This window comes from Zootoca vivipara, chromosome 6, assembly GCF_963506605.1.
Source record: "Zootoca vivipara chromosome 6, rZooViv1.1, whole genome shotgun sequence".
Lineage (NCBI taxonomy): Eukaryota > Metazoa > Chordata > Lepidosauria > Squamata > Lacertidae > Zootoca > Zootoca vivipara.
Window position 1 is genome coordinate 29,540,843 of NC_083281.1, and position 22,798 is coordinate 29,563,640.

The 22,798-nt window shown below is 44.9% G+C and overlaps 1 protein-coding gene across 1 annotated transcript; it reads right to left on the bottom strand.

Annotated features, from left to right (window-relative positions):
* Positions 1 to 12: 12 nt before the first annotated feature.
* THEMIS2 (thymocyte selection associated family member 2) lies at positions 13 to 20,311 on the bottom strand. The gene is made up of 6 exons (XM_060275719.1): positions 18,839 to 20,311; positions 12,699 to 12,839; positions 8,377 to 8,607; positions 5,846 to 6,876; positions 3,820 to 3,991; positions 13 to 1,325 (listed from the first exon to the last, which is right to left on the bottom strand). Exons 1-6 carry the CDS (start codon positions 18,930 to 18,932, stop codon positions 1,225 to 1,227), a joined length of 1,770 nt encoding a protein of 589 aa, XP_060131702.1. The 5' UTR covers positions 18,933 to 20,311; the 3' UTR covers positions 13 to 1,224.
* Positions 20,312 to 22,798: the final 2,487 nt, after the last annotated feature.

Consider the following 22,798-nt stretch of genomic DNA (forward strand, 5'->3'; position numbering starts at 1 on the left):
TAACACAGGGGTGGGGACCTTTTCTTTCTGGGGGACTCTGCAATCCATATTTTACTGCAGTACTGATAAGGCCTTAAAGCTAGGCCTTTTTTTTAGTGTGGCATAAAAAGTAGTTCAGTGACATTTTTTTTAAAAGTCACCCAACCCTCAAAATTTAACCACCACTTGCATTTTAGTTATGCTAAAAAATAGACCGTTGTCAATACACTAGCAAATGCAACTGTGCAGTTTTGAAATAGGCAGAAGTCTTACATTGAAACCCGCAACATATTTGTGTAACTGGTACCAGTACATCTTGTTAAAACAAAATGATAAAAAACCCAGCTTCATTTGAATTGCAGACCCATATCATTTTATGCTTCAGCACTTTTTTTTAATGGTAGCTCTTAGGCCCCAGAAATATGTCATCTCCAAGGGAGTCTGGCAGCGCAGATAGGAGGGACCCCTTATAGTTTCTATGTACTGCATTGTGTTTGGCATGGTTGCTTCTAGCCTAACTTCAGAACCTCGTTTTACTGTAAGGGTGGGGACAGGCAGCAGTATTGTACTCTTAAAAACCCTCTTTGTTGCCAAAGCTAAGTCTCCTGAAATGAGATTGCAGTTTCTTCACCCTGCGGGGGGGGGGGGGGGTGTTTGGTAATGTTGATTCCTTGCAGCGCTGGTGACTTTTGGAACCCGACTTCCTTTAGGTCAGGCTCCACCATAAAGCATAAGGGCACATGCAAGGCTCTAAAGACCACATTTCATACGTTGTGCTTTCTTCAGGGTGGAGATAGTTGTCATGGCCTGCCAGTTTGGGGCTTAGAAGTGCTAATTACAGTCGTACACAGTCTCTCCTGGCCCTGGGTTCAAAAGCAAGGCTGCTGCTGCTGGGCAAAAATAATGGGAAAAGAACCAGCAGCTTGTTATACTGGCCTAGGGATGGACAAATCTGTTTCTGGTGTAATTTCAGAAGTGTTCTTTCGCAAGTCCATTCTTAACCCATTTCTGCATCAGCCTCTGAATTTTTAAGAACGTGTATATTTAAGTACGCATTGGAGCTCAGGGTGCATAAATTCAGCAAAGTGCAGTGTGACATTCTGATTGGTGTATTAGTCCAGGAAGTGCAAAGTAGATCTGTTTGCTTAAAAATACAGAATTCTCCTCATTCCTGAACAGGGCTCTGACCATGGAAGTAGGGAAGGAAAGATGTAGCCTAGGATTGTGGCTTTGTAGACAGGTATCTCAATGTTTAATAACAGTTCTTCGCAGTTTGGAAGTCATTCCATAAACCTCATTGTTAATTTCTTCATAGTCATGATCCGAATCATCACTGAAAGCTGTGCCTGAAAAATAATTCGTGTAATTTTTTTTATTATATCCCACTTTGCTACTTTTGCATTCTGAAAGGTAGCATAAATAATAAAAATAATAATACACATTTCAAATCAAGCAACAATTTACTGAAGGCAGCATAAGAAAATATAAAAAAGTCATTGCAGGGCAATTTATATTCTCAAGTGTACCGCATTAACTGCACAATAGGATTGTTTGATGAGTCAGGTGAGATTTTCACAAAGGAGGCACCACTGTAGAAAAAGGTTGTGTCTTGCCTAGCCTAGCTAGTTGGCAGTTAAGACAGGAAGTCCTTGGATCATGATTTAAAGAGGCATACAGTGGTACCTCGGTTTATGAACACAATTGGTTCCGGAAGTCTGTTCATAAACTGAAGCGAACTTTCCCATTGAAAGTAATGGAAAGTGGATTAATCCGTTCCAGACGGTCCGCGGAGTAACCGTTCATAAACTGAAGTGAACTTTCCCATTGAAAGTAATGGAAAGTGGATTAATCCGTTCCAGACGGGTCCGCGGAGTACTTAAACTGAAGCGTTCATAAACTGAAACATGGGTGTAATTGGTTCCGGAAGTCTGTTCATAAACTGAAGCGTTCATAAACTGAAGCGAACTTTCCCATTAAAAGTAATGGAAAGTGAATTAATCCGTTCCAGATGGGTCCGCGGCGTTCATAAACCGAAAATTCATAAACCGAGGTGTTCATAAACCGAGGTATCACTGTATAAGGATCACTTGCCATATGAGCCTAAAAGAATGAGTTTGACACCTGCACACCCAGCATGAATTTAGGCCTTCAGATTCCTGCAGCAGGAACTTCACTCAGTATTCCCTGCAAGGAGCCCAGGTCAGCATACGTTTAGGTCAGGCATCCCCAAACTGCGGCCCTCCAGATGTTTTGGCCTACAACTCCCATGATCCCTAGCTAACAGGACCAGTGGTTGGGGAAGATGGGAATTGTAGTCCAAAACATCTGGAGGGCCGGAGTTTGGGGATGCCTGGTTTAGGTGAATTACCTCATTTTATAACACAGGCAGGTGAAGAAGGATGTTGCCTCAGCAAAAATCTGAAGGCCAGTCTCTTTCAGGCTATGTCCCATGCTCTACCATCAAAACAATGAAGAGAGTCATGCAATTAATGCAAATCATTTTTATCTACTTATTCTGTTGTCCTAGTGTTGATGTCCAGGGACTTGCAGGTGGAAACCTCTACTGTTAATTCCCTTAATTTCTAGGAGTCCTTGTTGCTAAACTACATTATAATTAAAAACTCCATTCTAATCTCTTCCTGATGCACAAGGTTTCCCCTTATTGAATATAGGTGCAATTGGAACAGTTTACTTGCTAAGGTGTGTGCTTACATCAGGTCAGACTATTTGTCCATCCTTTTCATAATTTATTGGACGCAATGTTCTGATTTCATAGGTTCAACTTCTAAAGCATTTGCATATCTAATTGATTCAGTCTTGCAAATATATTTATCATTAAAAGTACTAGCATTCAGCCTCTTCTTTGACTTATCCTCATTCTCTCAACATCTCCTATGCTAGTCTGGCAAACTGCATCCCTGTGCTCCCAATCCATGTATTCTGACTAAGGTCTTTCACATCATCTGCTGTGTGATCTTTTAACTGGAGCTAACTGGGATTGATGGGACACGGGTGGCACTGGGTTAAACCACAGAGCCTGGGGCTTGCCAATCAGAAGGTCGGCGGTTCGAATCCCCGTGACGGGGTGAGCTCCTGTTGTTCGGTCCCTGCTCCTGGCAACCTAGCAGTTCGAAAGCACGTCAAAGTGCAAGTAGATAAATAGGTACTGCTCTGGTGGGAAGGTAAATAGTGTTTCTGTGCGCTGCCCTGGTTCTCCAGAAGTGGCTTAGTCATGCTGGCCACATGACCTGGAAGCTGTATGTCGGCTTCCTCGGCCAATAAAGCGAGATGAGCGCCACAACCCCAGAGTTGTCTGCTACTGGACCTAATGGTCAGGGGTCCCTTTACCTTTACCTTTTAACCGGGATTGACAAGAGCATATGCTCTTTTCACTGAGTTATGGTCCCTTTCCCACTTAGCCTGTTTGCTCCCCTTTCCAGAGAATACTGAACTAATGATTTGGGAGATCTAAGGTGAATTTGATTGGTTTGATATGTTCAGTGCCTTCACTAATACAGAGCTGGAGAACCTCAGGTCCAGGGGCCAAATGCAGCCCTCTAAGCCGTACTGTCTGGCTCTGGGGAATCTACCCATGCCACAGCCCTCTCTAGGCTAGCTTCACATGCCCTTGAGTGTTTTTGCTTGGCTGGAATGTACCCTTGAACCCTGATAAATGACTCTTGCTTTCTTGGATGGAGAACAGAGAGGGATGTATGTAGAAACTAGCTTACGTATTTTACAAAGTATTCATTGCTTCACCCACTTTTTCCTTTGGCCCTTGGGCTGAACAAGGTTCCCCACCCCTGCTGCTAGTTGTTCACAAGCAAAAAGTAATTATACCTGTGGTTTGTTTCCCGGGTTTAGAACACTCCTGGAATCTTTGACATTCGCATTCCATGGTGTACTCATTAAGATTGTTCAGAACACTCCCACTTGCGCCTGTTTGCTTAGGTCCAGAGAAGTGAAGTTTTGCAGGCTCTCTCGATGTGCTGCTTGACTTGCCAGAAGGTAACTGATACAGGAAAACAGAACAAGTATTTTTCCCCGCACTGAAGGCAACTTCTATCTGAAGATGCTAAGACCAGCTTAACAAACTTAGTCCAAACCCAGACCTAAACTTCTGTCTTTAAGAAGGAAACTTAACGATTTGATTACTAAGCTGCTCACTTCAGAAGCCAGTGGGATAAGCTACTGCACAGTAAATAACCAGAGTCTAGCAGGCTAAGAAGAATCTTTAAGCAGTGTGTTAATAGTTGGCAGAGCTGGATTTGGTGGAAAGTACCTGCCTAGAGTGCTGAAGTGGGAAGTGGGTGTCTGACTCAGAGCAAGGTGGTGGGGCTCCTGTGTAGGTAGTTAATTTTGCACTTAACTGAATGGTCTTATCAGAGGTGGATGCTTAAGATAGTAATGTGTATTACTTCCTGGATTTCAAATGGTCTTACAGGGGTTGAAGTTATTACTTTATATAACTTGTTGGACCATTTCTGTTTATTGTGTTGAGTGGGGGCATGGCCATCTACGCTGCCATCTCCTCTGACTGCCAGAAAGTCAGAAAGAACTTTCTGAGTGTAAGCGCTGTTAAGACAGTGGAACGGTCTCCCTTGGGAAGTTGTGGACTCTCCTTCCTTGGAGGTTTTTAAGCAGAGGTTGGGTGAACATTGTCATGAATGCTTTAGTTGAGATTCCTGCATTGTTTTTTTTTGGGGGGGGGGGTTGGACTAGTTTATCTCTCTTTGTCCCTTCCAACTCTATGGTTCTATGATTGTATGATTCCATTATTCTAAGTCTTAACCAGATGGTGCTCTTCCTTGCCACCTTCTGTCTACTCAGCTATACCCTCAACATCTGAGATAAATAACATAAACATTTCATCTTATTTTGTCAAGTTGGCAACTCAGACCTGCATGGCCAATGATTTGCTAGCATTCCTTTTGCTTTCTTAATTCACTGGAAAAATTACATCCATGCCCAATCAATGAATCAGTGGGTGGCAGGGGGGCGAGCACAATTGTGATTAGTTCCATGCATGCAAAGTTAGCATCTTGTGTTAGGAATTAATCATTCATTCAACTCGTGCATCAAAGTCATGAAATGGGCCACCTATACAATTTTTTAAAAGGTATTCAGAAATTGAACACATGGAAGAGGGGAATCAAAAGGCACTACTTGTTGGGAGACACAACTAGGTTTGGAGATAGTTCTGCCCTTAAATCAGTATTATTTTGTCTGCTCCTAGGGACAGCACGCAATTCGGCTTTCCCAACCTTTCAATATGATGAAACCGGTTCTGAACGACTGAGGGTTATCTTTATTCATTTTTAGATTATGTTTACATGTGTCATAGCAGACACGATTTTAGAAGAAGCATTCCCGAATGAAAGAATGCTTCTTCTAAGATACCTGCAATCTATAAACTTTTAAGGCCACAAAATACAAATAAGTATTCTTTGCTTAAAAACTTGCTGGCTTATTAAGCAGTGGCACCTCTTTCATCAGTGAATTTTTGGAAAATCCATTACAGTGGTACTTGGTTTACGAACTTAATCCGTTCCGGAAGTCCATTCTTAAACCAAAGCGTTCTTATTCCAAGGCGTGCTTTCCCATAGCAGCGGGGGACTCAGTTTACAAATGGAACACACTCAACAGGAAGCGAAACATGTTCTTATTCCAAGGCAAAGTTCACAAACCAAAACACCTACTACCGGGTTTGCAGCGTTCTTCATGCAAGTTGTTCATAAACTAAGCTGTTCTTAAACCAAGGTACCACTGTAGTTGACTAAACCATTCCAGTCCTAGTATTTAATGCTTTGCACGAACACATCCTGCCCCTGCTATATTTCTCTAATTCTCCTGTATTCCTTATTACCTTGGATGTTTCTGCTGCATTCTTCTCTCCTCCTTTGGCCTTTCTGAGGTCCATGTTGCACTTGGAGTCCTTTCGCTTTGGAGGTCTCGGAGGTGCTGATGCATTGCTGGGCAGTATCTTTAGCAAATGATAATAAAAGGCCTCTGTCAACTCTTCCACCGCGGGACTGGAAGTGGGAGGAGTGGCCTTCGCTGGCCCTCCAGTGAAGAAGAGAGACATGTCCAACCACTGTGGAGGAATGTCAAAGGTGAGAGCTGGCTCCTTAGCCAGGCTGATAGTGAGAAATTGCAAGTCGATCCTGGTCTCCAGGGTCAGGACAGAGGAGCAGCCTAGAGGATCTGAGGCACAGTCAGTACTAAGCACCTTGACCTCACAGGGCAGCTGCAGGTGCTCCACTGCCTCAGAGATGGTATATTTCCTGCTGTCACGGACATCCTCTACGAAGCCAGCTTCCAAGAACAGGGGCAGATGGATTTGCTCTCTGTCCTCATCTCCATTGTCCCTGCAGCACACAAGCATGTCCATGGCTGAAGGGTTGCTGGCTCTCGCGACCCACAGCACCTCTAGCCGGTCTCCTACACTGAACAAAGGAAATTCCCCTTCGCTGCTCTCACAGTCCTTGGTGACGACGACCTGCAGTTTCTTGCCTGTGGCTAAACTGAGGGCCAGCTCCGAAGTGCAGCTAAATCTGCGTGGGCATCGGCGAAAGCGGCCTTCGTAGCTGCTGGAGAGGAGGAAGTAGCAGGTCCGGGTCTTGCCTTTGCGAGAAGAGGCCAGGACCCTCCATGCCGAGGACTTGCTGTGGATGTGAATCTGGCAGCCCTTCTGTAGGTGGGAGAACCAGTCACTCTGGAAGACCGGCAGGCTCTCTGGGGCCTCGAGGATCTCGGCCTCCACTGGCAGCGCTTTCTCCATTGCCAGGACCTCGCTGAGCATCAGCGGCTTAATAAAGTGGATGTGCTGGGACTCCTTGGTGACGTCGACCACCTCTACATCCAGGGTAGAGTTGATCTGCACAACGTCATTTCGAACTGGGGAAATAAGCACCACATGGTCATTAAGAGCCCTGGCAAAGATTCTCACAAACAGGAACCTGCCCATCAGTTGAGAAATCATGTGGAAGCTGTCTTTGAAAGTTGGGTGGGAGGCTTAAGGGAGAGAGGACTTAACTTTTATTTTATTTTAATGGAACTCCTGGGCATTTCTACCTGTTGCCGTCATTATCATCTAGACTCCACAGATAGCCAATCTTGATCTCAAACCATTAATGTAGAGGTAGTAAACCTGTCTCCCTCCTGCAGGACTTTAACTGCCATCACTGGAGGGCCGCAGTTTCCCTATCAACTGCTTTAATGATGTTTCCTGCTGTCGCCCTTTGCCCAGTTTACTGTTCTATTGAGTTCCTTGTTTTGCTGCTTTCTCCCCCTGCCATTTATTGTTTTATCTGTGCCTCTTGTGTGTTTTGATAGTATTTTTTTTAAAGTGTGTTACTAATGTAAGGTTGTTTTAGTCAGTTGCGAAGGGCAGAATAAAACACCTCAAAGAGGTAATGTGTAAATGAAGGATTGGGGGCAGGGAAGGGGAAAGAGTGGCATCAGTCTGATGCCTCCACGGGGAAAATAAAATCCTTTTGTGGCAAGGGTGGCTTAGCAGTGCCACAAGAAAGAAGCAAATTGCAAGGAATCAGTTCCACAATCTGGCTGCAGCGTTAACTCAGGACTGGAGAACCTGTGCAACTGGTCAGATGTTGCCGGACTACAGCTCCCATCATCTTTGACCCTTGGCCATGCTGGCTGGGGCTGATGGGAGTTGTATTCCAACAAGATCTGGAGAGCCACAGTTTACCAACCCTGTTTTGATTTCATACTGCAGCAGCTTTCCTCCTGTGCCAAATGCAGTAGCAGTTTCAGGGGCAGGAGGAGCTTTGTATGGGCGAAAGCCCTTCCCTTGCACCACACAGGCTTCTATTTTAAAAGGATGAGACATGAAAACTGGGCAGTATTCTGCCATGTGCCATCAGTGCAACAATTGCTAGTGTAGTGGGACGTCCCCTCTCTTCTCTCTTTGCCCACTCCAAATACGTTCCAGTGTGTTGGGGAACCCCCAGAACAGATTTAGGGGGTATAGAAGGGGTTTCAGTTGCATAGGCAAATAATCCTATTCAATAATCCTATTGAATTTCAGTGTGAAGGACAGTTGTGTTTCAGTTTGCCTACTTCTTCAGAGAGTGCTAGTTAGATAGGTTTGCCTTTCAGGGTGGAACTGAACTGAATTTCACACAGCTACCATTTTTGTAACCCCTAAATGGCATGGGCTTTCCCATCACCACCTGCTATCAGATTCTTTAAGCAGGGAGATATCAGGGTCTGAACCTGGAACATCCTGTGTGCAAAGCAGGCGCTCTACCAGGAAGTATGTTCCCCGAGCAGACATTTGGCAGATGTGTACACATGCACCTCGCCTTGAATCACGCTCTTCCCTCCACCATGTCTTCCCAGCCTTGAGGAAGCCGCAGCTCAGTCTATACTTACAATGCATTATTGCTTTCACTTTATACGTTGGGTAGAGCTGGACCTCACTCTTGCCAATTTCCGGGCAGGTTAGCCTCTTCTGCCGCATAACTGCTGACCGCAGGACCTCCTGGATCGTGTAGCGCTGTGGCTGTTGGCAGTCCAAAAACTTGTCCTTGGGGAAGGGAGAGCCCCGAGAGAAAGATTTCCTCTGTGCTCCACGCGGCAGTTCTGAACTGGGCTGAAAAAGACCTGGGAGGGGTATGCAAAATTAAAGTTGTTATTTTAAGTAGCTATATCCTGAGAGGGGCCACCTGCAAATTGCCAGGGGGGGGGGTGGAGGAGAGGACACCAATTTGCATAACAACTTCATATGCTAATTTATATGTACAGAAGCCAAATTACAGTATAAGTAATTCCTATTGCTTTAATAGGAATACAGTATGATCTCACCAAAGCAGGAAAGACCAGGTGGCTCATGCAGCTACTCTGTCTAAGGGCAACTCCAAGCCTGCTGCCCTCTCTTCTTTTTTCTTTTTTTAATAAACATTTTTATTAGATTTTCCAATTTTAACATCTAATTCATTCTCAAGTTATACAAATTATACAAATTTCATTTAAACAATTAATCCAAATCTGCTGCCAAATTATACAAATTTAAAATTGACTTCCCATGCTTCAGACTCAGAAAGTTCCTTCCTCCTCTTGTCACTGCTTTCTAATCAATAATGTCCAGATCTTGTCCAATAATCTATTAAAGTCCTTTCATCTTCTTTCAAGCCCCTGAGTTTTCTCAGGCAAGCAAGTTTGACCAAAATATATCTGCGTGAATTTATGCCTATGATTCCTCTATAAATTAACACTATCTCTTCGCACGCTGGTATCTTGCCAAGTCTGTCCAAGAATCCTTCTCTCAGCCGGCAACAGCCATCTTTGAGCAGTCACCATAAATCAGATCTTTACACTCCTGTAGTATTTCGCTCCAGATCGCTTCTCGAGATAGCCTTTCCAGGGGGAGAATTGCCAAATCAAAACTATAAACACACATCCATTGTCTTATTTATGGCTCTCTTCCCCCCCTTTGACTAATCTCGAGCCAGCATAGTCTCCTCCATGTCGGACTCTGAATTAAAGCTGCGTCATAACTCAAAAGTGTATTGACATGTTTCCAGCCGCTAATAAGACAGCTTCTCTGATGACCATACCGTAATTTGAGGAGTCTTTAACCACATTCCAGGCGATCCCAAGGATAATTATTCATATTTTCAATTCACACAGTATATGCTGCCCTCTCTTCATAGGGCTCTTTATTTTTAAACTAGTCTTGGACTGAACAGCCCTTCAAAGAAAGGAATGGCCAGTGTGGTGAGTCGTGGCCACCTGCCTGACGCCAGGTTACCTGGACTGGGCAGGAGGTTGCTGGCGAGGTTGCAGGCAGGGCTGGTGCAGCAGCAGAGCTAGTTGGGTGCAGTAGTGTAGGAAGGGGGGCGGAGGGGGCAGGCTGCCTTGGGTGTCACTCTGGGAGGGGCCACAAGATGGCCCCTGCCTCCCCCCAGCTCTAGAGCGGCCGAAGGCACGACGTCCATACAGGCTGCCGCTCTCTCTCGCCGTCCATATGGGATGCCGCCTGTACAGCTGCCGCGCGTGAGAGGCAGCCCGTACAGTCTGCGCATGTGCGGCATCCCGTATGGAGTCCGCACGCGTGGGATGCCACACATGTGCAGTCCGTACAGGCTGTACTGCCCCAGGTGCCAGAGAGGGTTCCTCCGCCACTGGTTGGGTGCTTCCACTGGTGGCATAGCTGCCAAGTCTCCCGTATTCCCCGGGAAACCCCCGTTTTTCCAGCTGTTCCAAGCCGAAAAAACGATTTTTCCCCCGGTTTATTCTGGCGCGGTGGCCATTTTGGAACTGGGCACAGCAGCATCAAAAGTCACTTCTGAGCATGCTCCGCCCAGTTCCAAAATGGTGGCAGCGCTACTTCCAGTCTGCTACTTCCGGTCCCTTATTTCTCAGGCTAAAACTTGGCAGGTATGGCTGGTGGTCTGCACTGCCCCAACCTCACCATTGCCTTGCCTCATCAGGTCAGCAGCAGCGATGGCAGTGTCAGGAGGAGAGTCCTGCCCCATCTGTTCCTGGCACTGTTCAGTGTAAAGCAGGACACATGACAGCCCTTTATATGCCAACTTTCATTACAAGCTTTTTCTTGATGGTTTCAGTCTAAAGCAAAAAAATAAAATACAAGGCAAGAGCTGTGTACACGCCAAAGCGTTAATTCACATGTGCTTCATATGGGCTTTTGTGCACCATCACCCACACACAAGCACTTTCAGTTGAACTCGTATCTCAGTATCCCACATTCACACTTGTGGGTGATTCTTGATGGGATGAATTCACACACTGTGTTCTTGTCTCCTTCCCACAATTAGTACTGTACTTCCTCACCCTCCCTATTCCAGGAACCTAATGTCCATTGTGGCCGTGCATGCAGGTAGACCAATTTTTTAATAGGGTATAAGTTTTCTGACAAACCAGACTTGCATAAAGCTGCTGCTGCTGCTGCTGCTGCAGCATCATCATCATCATCATGTTGTGCCTGTTCCCACCAGTAGCCCACCCTCCCTAAGTTCTAGAAACGAGTCCCTTGTGGGCATGACTGCAACTATTTGCTTACCTGTGAGTGAGAAACAATTATTTTGGGGAAACAGGTTTTCTGATATATCGAACCTGCACAAAACGGAGGGTTAAGAAAATAAAGTTGGAGGGGGTGGGGGGTGGGTGTCAGGCCCCAGCAACAGCCCACTAAATAGTGCCTCTCACCAGTGGAAGTAGGGCATGTCGGCACCCGTGTCCAAGTATAAACTCTGTGCAAGGACATCACATTGAATGCTGAATAAACAGGTCATCAGGAGGGGCCCAGTGTACATTTAAAGTACATTGCTTCCTCCAGAGAATTGTGGGAATTGTAATTACTCCTGGTCCCAGCACCCTCAACAAATTACAACTCCTAATATTATTTGCCTTAAATGTATGGTGTGTATATGCAGCCTGAGCCTGGTCTAACAAAGTGATTGTGGGCCAGGTCCTGCCTTGTCTTCTAAACCCCCAAGCTTATACCACTGGCAAATCCTGCTCTTACAGGTGACATATTCACTCCTTGGGGGCGGGGGAAGTGCCATGCTCTTCTGTTTCCACGTGATTCATATTGTTTGAAGAGGAGAGAGTTAATGGTGCCAGAAGCCCCGGTCCTTTGGCCTGGAGATGCCAGGGATGAAAATGGGGGCCTGAATGCAAAGCTTTACCGCTGAACTACGGCCCAGTGTATGGCAGAGTGCAACAGCTAGATCAGGGCAGATGGCTGACAGCATGCAACACCTCTGCTAAGACATCTGCACTGGCCACCAATAATAATAATAATAATAATAATAATAATAATAATAATAATAATAATAATAATAATATCAGTGGGATATAAATCCACTGAGGTCAACCAGAGCAGTGATGGCAGCTGTTGCCCACATTATAGAGCCGCAGCTTGTCTTAACCAGAATTCAGGTACAGTATTTGGTGTCACTAGTCCCGTGTCCCTCTTCTCTGTCTCGATACTGTTTCTGCCAAGTCATTTCCTGATGTCTGTTCTCTTAATATGTGCCTTCCTTCTGAGTCACTAAATTTCTATCCTTGCCTTAGTCTTCAAGATGTCTCTTGAAAACTCCTTTTTCCTGCTGACAGGACTATGCCCTTGTTTAAGATTTTCTTGAGTAGCCAGTCATTTTCATAACTGTTCCATATTGCTAATAATAATAATAATAATAATAATTTATTTATACCCTGCCCATCTGGCTGGGTTTCCCCAGCCACTCTGGGCGGCTTCCAACATGCTTTTAAAAGGTGTTTTTGTATTGCTGTACACAGCCTCAATATTCTACAAGAGGGCGGTTTTATAAATGCTGTCATAACTAACTAAACAAAATGCCATTTCAGCCAAACCATGCCTACCTGCCCAAAACACCTGACATTATATATGACATCATATATGTTACGTTATATAAGGTGAGACAGGAAGCAGAAGAGGCTTACGAGTCATGTGTTCCACACAGAAGTCCACTGTAAAAGGAAACGTTAAAAAATCCCCCCCAGTCATGCAGGAAGGTTCACATGCTAGACCCACACTGGAAATAGTTTCATCTCAGTGTGCAGGAGGCGATCTGTGAAAATTCCACTGTGGGCACTACTAAAAAGGGCAGAGAACACTTTTTTGTATTGTAAACTGCCTTGAGAGCATGGGAACTTTCAGCTGAAGGACAGAGTAGAAATTTAATCAAACAAGCAAACAATGCACATACCTTTAAAATCCAGCGGCAGCTCATATATGTGCCCATTCTCCACATTCTTGCAGGAGATGTTCTGCAGCTGAATATCAATAATTTTCATCAGATCTCCTGTTGATAAGCAGCATTCATTGCCAGAGACTTCATAAACAGATCCTGGATAAAGTGGAGGTCTTTAGTTAGTATATATACAGGAAGACAAACTGCTAGCAGGGTGGTTAAAAAGACAATATGGTAAAAACATAAATAACAACAACAACTGATTATAAAATACAATATGGTCTAGTGGGTAGAGTGTAGGACCAGAGCTGTAGTGCTCCTAGTCCAAATCCAGGGAGGGACTTTGATGAGCTGTTGTCTCTCAGTTTTGGGAGCCCCCTCTCTTTTCTCTAATGTTGGGAATAACAGTATTGTCCTACCTTACAGGGATGCTGTAAAGATTTTAAAAAATAATGAAAAACATTCTACAAATACTGTACTAAGTACTATTATTATTATTAAATCAGATTATTATTATTATTATTATTATTATTATTATTATTATTATTATCCTTTCAATAAAGGACTCCTTTAAATTGAGGGCTGTCCTCTGTAAAGTAGGGAGACATAAAGCAACTTTTCCTTACAGGTTCCTTGTACCTGTTTGGGAGGGAGGGTGGGAAACGAATCTGTTCAAATAGCATTCTTTCTTCCTCTTTTTAATGCCCCTTGGAAAAGAGGTAGCCTACATCTGCTTCATCAAGTGCATGCAGAATCCAAATGAGGGAAGGGGAGGCACAGGTGTGTGTCTGACTCAGAGCCAGCCTCAAGATTCAGGATTGGATAGAAGTAAAAAGCCACACAGGTGGGCAATGACTCGGGTCAGTGGGGCAGTGCTCCCTTGCCCTAACAGACCAGAATCCAGTGACTAAAACCAGCACAACACCTTTCCACTCTTTCTCAGATCTCTTTTTTTCCATTCTTCCTTGCCCCATTTTGCTCAATATCCTTTTCCCCAACCACCAGTCATGGGCCCCATTGCTTTGAAGTAGACTTCCCTAGCTTGGTACTATGGAAATGATCCCTGAAAGCATGCAGGGGTTCCCAAACTAAGGCCCGGGGGCCGGATGCGGCCCAATTGCCTTCTCAATCCGGCCCCTGGTCGGTCTGGGAATCAGCATGTTTTTACATGAGTAGAATGTGTCCTTTTATTTAAAATGCATCTCTGGGTTATTTGTGGGGCCTGCCTGGTGTTTTTACATGAGCAAAATGTGTCCTTTTATTTAAAATGCATCTCTGGGTTATTTGTGGGGCATAGGAATTCGTTCATATTTTTTTCTTCAAAATATAGTCCGGCCCCCCACAAGGTCTAAGGGACAGTGGACCGGCCCCCTGCTGAAAAAGTTTGCTGACCCCTGCATGAGACCATGGGTAGGCAAACTAAGGCCCGGGGGCCGGATCTGGCCCAACCGCCTTCTCAATCCAGTCCACAGATGGTCCAGGAATCAGTGTGTTTTTACATGAGTAGAATGTGTGCTTTTATTTAAAATGCATCTCTGGGTTATTTGTGGGGCATAGGAATTCGTTTACCCCCCCCCCATATAGTCTGCCCCTCCCCAAGGTCTGAGGGACAGTGGACCAGCCCCCTGCTGAAAAAGTTTGCTGACTCCTGCATGAGACCAATTAAATCTGAGTCATGAAATCTGAGTCATTTGCAGATGTCTCTCTCTCTCTCTCTCTCTCTCTCTCTCTCACACACACACACACACACACACACACACACACACACACACACACACTCTATTTCATAAAATTTGTACACTGCTTGGGGTGTGTGTGTGTGTGTGTGTGTGTGTGTGTGTGTGTGTGTGTGTGTTTAAAACCCTCCAAGTTCTTTATGATTCTTTTAGCCTTTCCAATTTGCATGTTCATAATTTGTATACATGCCATCCTCAAGTTGGTATTCTCTATTCTGAGCATTCTTCAATGCACACACTTCATGCCATTTCCTGCTGTCTTTTAGTAAGGGAGAGAAAGGGGAAGCCCACTGGGCCTGAAATAAAACCAGCCCCCTGCTGCCCCCCCATACAAGCTACTGTGAAGGGTTCTGCTTAGCTTTGCCCTTCTTTAACCCAAGGCTCTGCAATCTGCCAGGAGAACTTCCTGATTTCCCATACCCAATTTATTTTGTCTTCCCGGTAACAGCAGCAGTTCCCACTTTTCAATTTCTCTGACGCAATATGTGTAGTTTAGCCCTTCTGCTTTATAGCTTCCCTCAATAGCTTCCATGCTCAGGCCAAAGAAAGAAAAAGCCTAATGCAATTAGGGATGGGGGAGAAATAATCTGAAATGCATACTAGCACATTTGCAGTGTTTGAAACAATACAAAAACTGAAACAGCCCTTTTTCGAAATGCATACTTCACAGAATATTGCAATGCAGTTCTTCAGCCGTGTAATGTTTGCAAAAATGCATATGGGTTGTTAGAATCTGTCTGGAAATACAATGGAGTGTTGCCTCCAGGGGCGAGGTGAAATCAGTGGAGAATCGCAGCGCTTGCCGTGGCTGCAGAGACCAGTAACATCTGCCTCTCACTTTGTTTATGTTGCATTAGCAGAACCAAAGTGAACTCTGCAAGGCACACATCTGGGCAGTGTATATGGAGGTCCTGGGCTGCCTCGACAACATGACCCCCCCCCCCCAGCCTTGCTGATGCAGCACCAATCTGGCTGCAGAAGTTGCTGAAGGAGGCGTACAGACACCATCCAGCCATCTTAGGGACTCCATTCTGGATTTGAGTAGGGTTTACTCCTTAGCCTTTTCTCTTCCCGAAGAGGTCCCGCAAGGCAGCATATGGGTGAAGTGTGCATATTAGTGACGATTACATCCAAAAATGCATTGTATAAGGAGAAATTGCTTTGCAAAAATGTGCATATTGGGCAAAGTGACATACTATTGTGTAGAATAGGAGAAATTCACACTAAAATGCTGATGATTTTCATAAGGACTTAAAATAAAGAAGTTAAATCTCAAACCAATTTGGATCTTTGAAGGACTGAACTTAAGAATGAAAAGAAAAAAAAGAGAGAGACAGAGAACTGAGGGAAACCAAAATTGACAGATTTACCCACCCATACAGATAAAACAGGATTCAATGCAGGAGACAACACAGAGGCCCTGGCTGGATCAACGTGTGAGAGAATGAAGTGGGGAAGCAAAGCCCTGCTCTCGACGTCTCCGCACGTGAGTACCACTTTAGACCAGGGATAGTCAATGAAGTGCCCTCCAGAGATTGTTGGACTACAGCTCCCATCATCCACAACCAGCATGACCAGTGGTCTGGGATGATGGGAAGTGTAGTCCAGCAACATCAGCAAGGCAATCATGGGCAATCTCTGCTTTAGCCCTATCCACATTCAGCACAAAGGTCTGGAGGATCGGATAAAGGCTCTGATAAAAAAGCAGGCAAAGTAAACAAGTCAGCAGGAAACAATAAAGCGGAACCCTGAGCAGCAGTTTCAAATAACATGCATGCCACAAACGCACACCATTTAAAAATCAAATCAAATCTAATATACACTTAGAATCCCCACACACTCTAGGCTCACACATATTTGTTGAAAACAGGCTTCTTTCTTCACGCTCTTATTTTTCTTACTTTCTCCAAAACACTGATGCACATGTGATTGTTGTGACACAGAAACTTTCATTTTTAAAAATTGTGTCAATTATAAAGGTGTCTTAACAACATTGGTCATAATAGCAAAACTTTTATTCAGTCGAAACAGCCTCTTAACACCATCTTAGCCATCTCTTAATGTTTTATTTCACTTTCCAAATTTACTCCAATAAAACTTTGAGGATAAGAAGATTATCATTACATATATCTTTTTAAAAGGTTGCTCATTCTCCTCTTCCCAAATTGTGGCACCAGAATGCAATGTTCATGCAGAAGCTCACTGGATGCTTTTGGTGTCTTAACACCATTTTTCTACCTAGTATACATATACAGCCTGAAATGTGGAGGAGAAAGACTTTGTGCTGGCCATCTGGCAATGGGTTTTTCCACCTGCCTTCCCCCACCAACCAACCCTAGGAGCATTATCTGCAGATGTCTTTTCACGAACTGAATAGAGTGGAAGATTATTAGTCATGGGGGTGGGGAGTGTGGGGGTGTGAATTCAACAAAACTTAAGCTTATTTTTTAGTTGCTATTATGTTAATGTTAATATTGTTTTGTAGATTATGAATGCTGTAGTGCAGGGGTCAGCAAACTTTTTCAGCAGGGTCCCTCAGACCTTGGGAGGGGGGCAAACTATATTTTGAAGAGGAAGAAAAATGAACAAATTCCTATGCTCCACAAATAACCCAGAGATGCATTTTAAATAAAAGGACACATTCTACTCCTGTAAAACATGCTGATTCCCGGACCGTCCGCGAGTCGGATTTAGAAGGTGATTGGGCCACATCCGGCCCCTGGGCCTTAGTTTGGGGACCCCTGCTAGTGCATTCTGAATGTTGTAATTGTGCTGTTTAGCTTTTTTTAGTTGTTTTGTTAATAGTGTTTTATAGACGGTAATTGTTTTACTGATGATTTGTTAATTATTTTATATGATTTGTGTTGTATTTGTGATGTTCTATTATGTTATTGTTTGTAAGCCACTTTGCAATTTATGTGAATGAAAAGTGGCATAGAAATAAAACAAATCAAATCAAATAATGTCATGCCACTTCAAGATCCAGCTTCTTAACCAGCCTGACTCATTGCCCTCCTCTCCAGCCTCCACTTCTGCCTCTGATTCTGAACTGCTCTCTGTCACAGACTCTTTCTGTTCACTAAACCCTGTTACCTCTTCAGCTTCCGACACCTCCTCCTCCCAGTCGGCTCCCTCTTCTTTCTCTGGCCACTCATTGTCATCCCACCACCAATTCCTGGGCTCTGAGCCTTCTTCCCTTGGGGGTTCCCCCCAGTTGCTGCCTCCCACCACCTCCTCTGCATCTAGCCAGCCCATGGCAAGTGGTCCGTGGAAGGAAAAGGCTTGGGGACCCCTGTTCTATAGTGCTAGCAATAGAGCTCTATTAATTAACAACCTTCCATCCCTCCAAGTAAATGAGTTGCATAAATGCTGCACCATGGCTTCTGATCACATCCAGGAACAGCCTTGCTCAAGTCACATAAGGTAAGAAGAGCCCTCAGAAGCCAGAAGAAAGGTTCACCTAGTCCAGGCATGTCCAACAGGTAGATCGCGATCTACCGGTAGAACACTGGAAGTCTGTGGTAGATCACTGGCAGATCACTGTGTCCCTCCCAAAGAGGCTCAACAACTTTGGCTCCCCTGAAAAAAAGCTCAACATTTTTGCCCGGCACCCCCTAAAAATGTGGCTTTCCTCCTCCCTAAAAGAAGCTCAACAACTGTGATCTGAACCCCTACAAAAACAGGGCTTTCCTTCATAAAAAAAAGCTCAACAACTTTGACCTGAACCCCCCAAAAGGGGGTAGATCACCACCAGTTTTTAACTCTGTGAGTAGATCTCAGTCTCTTGGGAGTTGGCCACCCCCTAGTCCACCATTCTGTTCTTCACAACGGCTAACCAAATGCCTCTGGCAAGCCAACAAACAGGCCACACAAAAGCAACAGCCTTCTCCCAATTTTGCTTGCCAGCAACAAATATTTCAAGGTATACTTTGATGCCTTCGGCAAGTCCAAAAGCAGGGTGGGAGATCAGCAACGTCTCTTGTTCCCACTTCCCCACTTTGACATCGTTGTGAAAGGAGTCCTCACGTACAACTCTTTCACAGTGAGCAACACAGTCATTGCTTCCCCAAACACTGAACACCAGCCATCTCACCCGCAACGGCTATGCAAATCAATCCTGGCATATCGTAACAGCTTTGGGAAGGTCTGTGCAGAGGGGAAGCAGCCAGGTACACTTGCACCGGAACTTGGAGGGCTAAGTCAGGGTGGGGGGGGGGGACACCAGGGGCTTGCTGGCCTTATGCCGTCCTGCCAAGAACAAGACTCTCATCCCAGGCCAATCTTAAGATTGCAGCTCAAGCTTTGCCGTAATTACAATCAGCGTGCTCAAATAGCTCCCTTGCTTGTCTTCACCTCCTGCCTCCCAACTTTAGGATGAATCTGCTGGCGGCAAAGAGAGAATCAGTCAGTGATGCTCACCTTGGAAGTAGACTCCAGAGCAGATCTTCACCACTCTAGGCAAGGAGCAAAGATCCAGATCGCAGATGTACTGGTGGAAGGAAACAGAATCCATAACTCCTGTTGCAGGCAGTGCTGCTGCAGTGTGTGGGAGACTCTGCTGCTCTGCAGGACAGCTGTGCTGCGTATGTGGATGTTCAGCTGTGATTTTCACTTCCTCTTTTAAGGGTGGTCTTAAAAGGGTAGCCTTCCCAAGATTGGGTTTAATGCTCGGCACTTAACAAGAAGTGCAACGCAGACAAGAGGTAGTGGCTTATTGTGCACCACAAAAATGGGCTGTGTCACCTGAGCTTATGCTACTGGTGGCCAAATTGCCATTTAAAGTACTGTAGTTGAGTCTGACAGGAAATCATAATGCAGTCCCTGGGTGGCATGGGACATGTTCACAGCCTACAGTTAAAGCACTATTACCTATATCACGTTAGCAGCCATGAGGAATCCTGGGAACTGTTGTTTGTTAAGCGTGTTGGAAATGGTAGATCTGTGAGGTTAGCACCTTTTGCAAAGTTCCCAGGATATTTTTTTGGGGAACCATGACTGTAGAAGTGTGCTTTAAATGTATGGGATGGATGTGAGTGGGCACACAGGGCAACATCACCCACCAAAACCGCCCCGTTGGAAGTGGCAGAAGAGTGCTTTTGCACCTCCACTTTTTGAAGCAGGCATGCAGGAAACGCACAGTTTTGCACTAGGAAGTTCTCAGATTCAGGGCGGGATCATGATGTAGTGGTAGAGCGCATGTCTGCTTTGGGTGCAGAAAGTTCAAGATTCAGTCCCTGGTTTCTCCAGTTAAAAGAATCAGGTAGCAGCTGATGGGGAAGATGTTTTCTGCCTGACCTTGGGAAATCACAGAGGAGCGGGGATAGGGGAGAAATTCGATTCAGTTCACTTTTAAAGGCAGGTCTATGAAACTCACGCCTTACAAAAACAACCAGAGAACTGAAACACAGCCAGCCACCTTTCAAAATCCACACCCATCCAAATTTTGCAACGCAGTTCTTCCAACCAAACAATGCTTACAAACAGGCATATTATTAGGGGACAGTATGTATACAAATGTATATACTGTGGTGGAGAGTAACACACAAGAATGCAATCTATTAGGAGGAGAAATTGCTTGCAAAACTGTGTACTGTACATTAATCAAAGCAGCATGCAAAAATGTGTTGATCAGGAGAAATCTGCACTAACGTCCTGGAGAATTTACATGAAGTCTTTTTTAAAAAAAATTGCTGCAGAAATGTGGAGAACTGAATTCAACATTCATAAAAATGAGAAATTAAGAGAACTGAAATTGACAGATCATTCCACCCCTATAGAGGAGCCAATCTTCATCTGGGTGGCCCAATGCCTTGACCTGATATAAGGCAGTTTCCTATGTTCACATTGGCTGCAAACCAACATTTGCACATCTAGCAAGGTTTTTATGCTGGTATACAGTTACTAGGGGCTGTTTCCCCTTCTCGCTAACCCCACCTCCCCTTTTGCCCTTCCCCCTACAGATGACCAACCCCCTCCCTTTACAGGTCATTCCCCCTCACCCCAAGCCTTGCTAAACCACTGCAAGAAGGGCTACTCTCCCCCTCAACTTCATGATGCTTCTCCCCCTTACACTGGGGTGGGGGGAGATGTGCTTTAAATGTATGGTGCATATGCAACCTAAGTCATGTTTAGAAATGCACTCAAGGCACCTTTTCAAACAACAAATACTCCCTAGAGCAGGCATCCCCAAACTTCGGTCCTCCAGATGTTTTGGACTACAATTCCCACCATCCCTGACCACTGGTCCTCTTAGCTAGAGATCATGGGAGTTGTAGGCCAAAACATCTGGAGGGCCCCAGTTTGGGGATGCCTGTCCTAGAGGATGAAGTGATCTGCAGGCTCAGAACAACAAATACTTAACCTGAAGGAAATATTAATCAGTTGGAATCTTTAGCTTTAAAATCAAAACATATGCACACATGAAGACAGGAGTGCCTGGTGTGCTCTGGTCCATGGGGTCATGAAGAGTCGGACACGACTAAACAACAGCAATGCACACATATACAGCAACATTCATATAATACGCACTGTGAGGGACAGGGGATATCGCGAAGTCCCTCCCCTCCTGAGTTCCAGCCCATCCCCGAGTGCAGGGGAAAGCAGGGAGAGTTCCGTCTCAAGTGGGGAAGCAGGAAGTGGGGTCCGAGGCTCAGACAGGGTAGCGGAGCCAGCGTCCCAGGTGGGACAGGAAGGGGGAAGCAAGGGGGGCAGACCTGTCCCCCCAACTCCGGAATTGCGCAGAAAACGTAGGGGGAAGAGGATGGGTCTCCCCAAGTTGTTATGTTGGAGAAAAACGCGCCAAACGCCATTCGGAGGTTCTGATTCAAGCGGATAAGATGTGTCTCTGTAAATACGCAGCTCTTTAGCACTGTAAATACGCAGCACCAATAAAAAGATAAAATGCAGAGCTGTGTAGAGTCGTTACTCTGAAGTAGCCCACTCCGGCCACTGTGACACGCACTCAAGCAAGTAGCATCTCATAGATATACTCCCACTGAAGTTGGATAGAGAAACGATAAATGAAGGTGGCTTTTTAATGGAAAAAATGACGAGTGGGTTTCTTTTTTTTTAATGCAATTTTTAAAGTTTCAGCTTCAGTTTCTCTTTCAAAGAAAAGCCTGGTTGAAAATGAAAGCTAAATTTGATGCAAATGCATAGTTTGTTAGAACTTCTCTGTGAACCTCTTATGAAGTGATGAAGCTTCTGCTTTCATTCATTCATTTTTTAAAGAGAACTTTGTGGAAAATGCTATTCTCAGACATCATGCAACACATCAGTTTATATACTTTGGCTTGATAGCGAGGGCAAGAGACCTGAGACACTTCACCGTAGTGAAGAAGTGTGTGGCCTGTGTTCAGCTTGCTGCCTAGATGTCCACTTCTGACAAAAACTCTCTCCCTTCTTAGGGTTCCTGATCTGTAAACAAGACTTGGACTGGACAGCTCTTCAAAGAGAGTGTTGGCGTTTTGCTACAATGGCACTCTGAATCCATCCTGGCAGCCATTTTAACTTCCCACAATGTCTTGGCCTCCAACATCAATTATCTGCTGAAAATTCAGCAGGATACTAGCAACACAACATTTAGGGAACCTACTGAGGAAATTTCTGTTTAAGAAGGCTTTCCCTGAGGTGTCGCCTAGTTATTTATGTGCTATTAATTGTACATCTATAGAAATGGTTTTATTGTTTTTAAGAGTCTGTATGGTTTCAATTGTTTTTAGAACTTTTCCAGGGGTATTTTATCTCATTTTTATCTTGCTGGGCACAGCTTTGATGGCTTCCGGCTGCCAGGCAGTTTCTAAATTCCTAAGTAACTAGATGAATACATTACATACGGGAAGCCTGTCCTTCTCCAGAGTCCAGTCACTGATGACTATTGACATCAATTTCCTGGAAGCCTCACTTTACACTTTCAGATCTTCTTTTTGAAACTCGTCCCCCCCCCCCAACACACCTATTTTCATGCATCACTAGGTGGAATCACACACATTCATGACCAACCTTTGAAAACTCAATAATGGCTTAAAAAAAAAGTGAGTCTGTTTTGGTCACCCTTGTTACAGGATAGAGGTTCGGTGCTATGACCTGCTATCCATGGTACTTGGGGCTATCACTTTAGGCATACCTTAAAGCAGTAAAGGGTCCCGGGTGGCACTGTGTTCTAAACCACAGAGCCTAGGGCTTGCCGATCAGAACGTTGGTGGTTCGAATCCCCGTGATGGGGTGAGCTCCCGTTGCTTGGTCCCTGCTCCTGCCAACCTAGCAGTTCGAAAACACGTCAAAGTGCAAGTAGATAAATAGGTACCGCTCTGGTGGGAAGGTAAACGGCATTTCCGTGCACTGCTCTGGTTCGCCAGATATGGCTTAGTCATGCTGGCC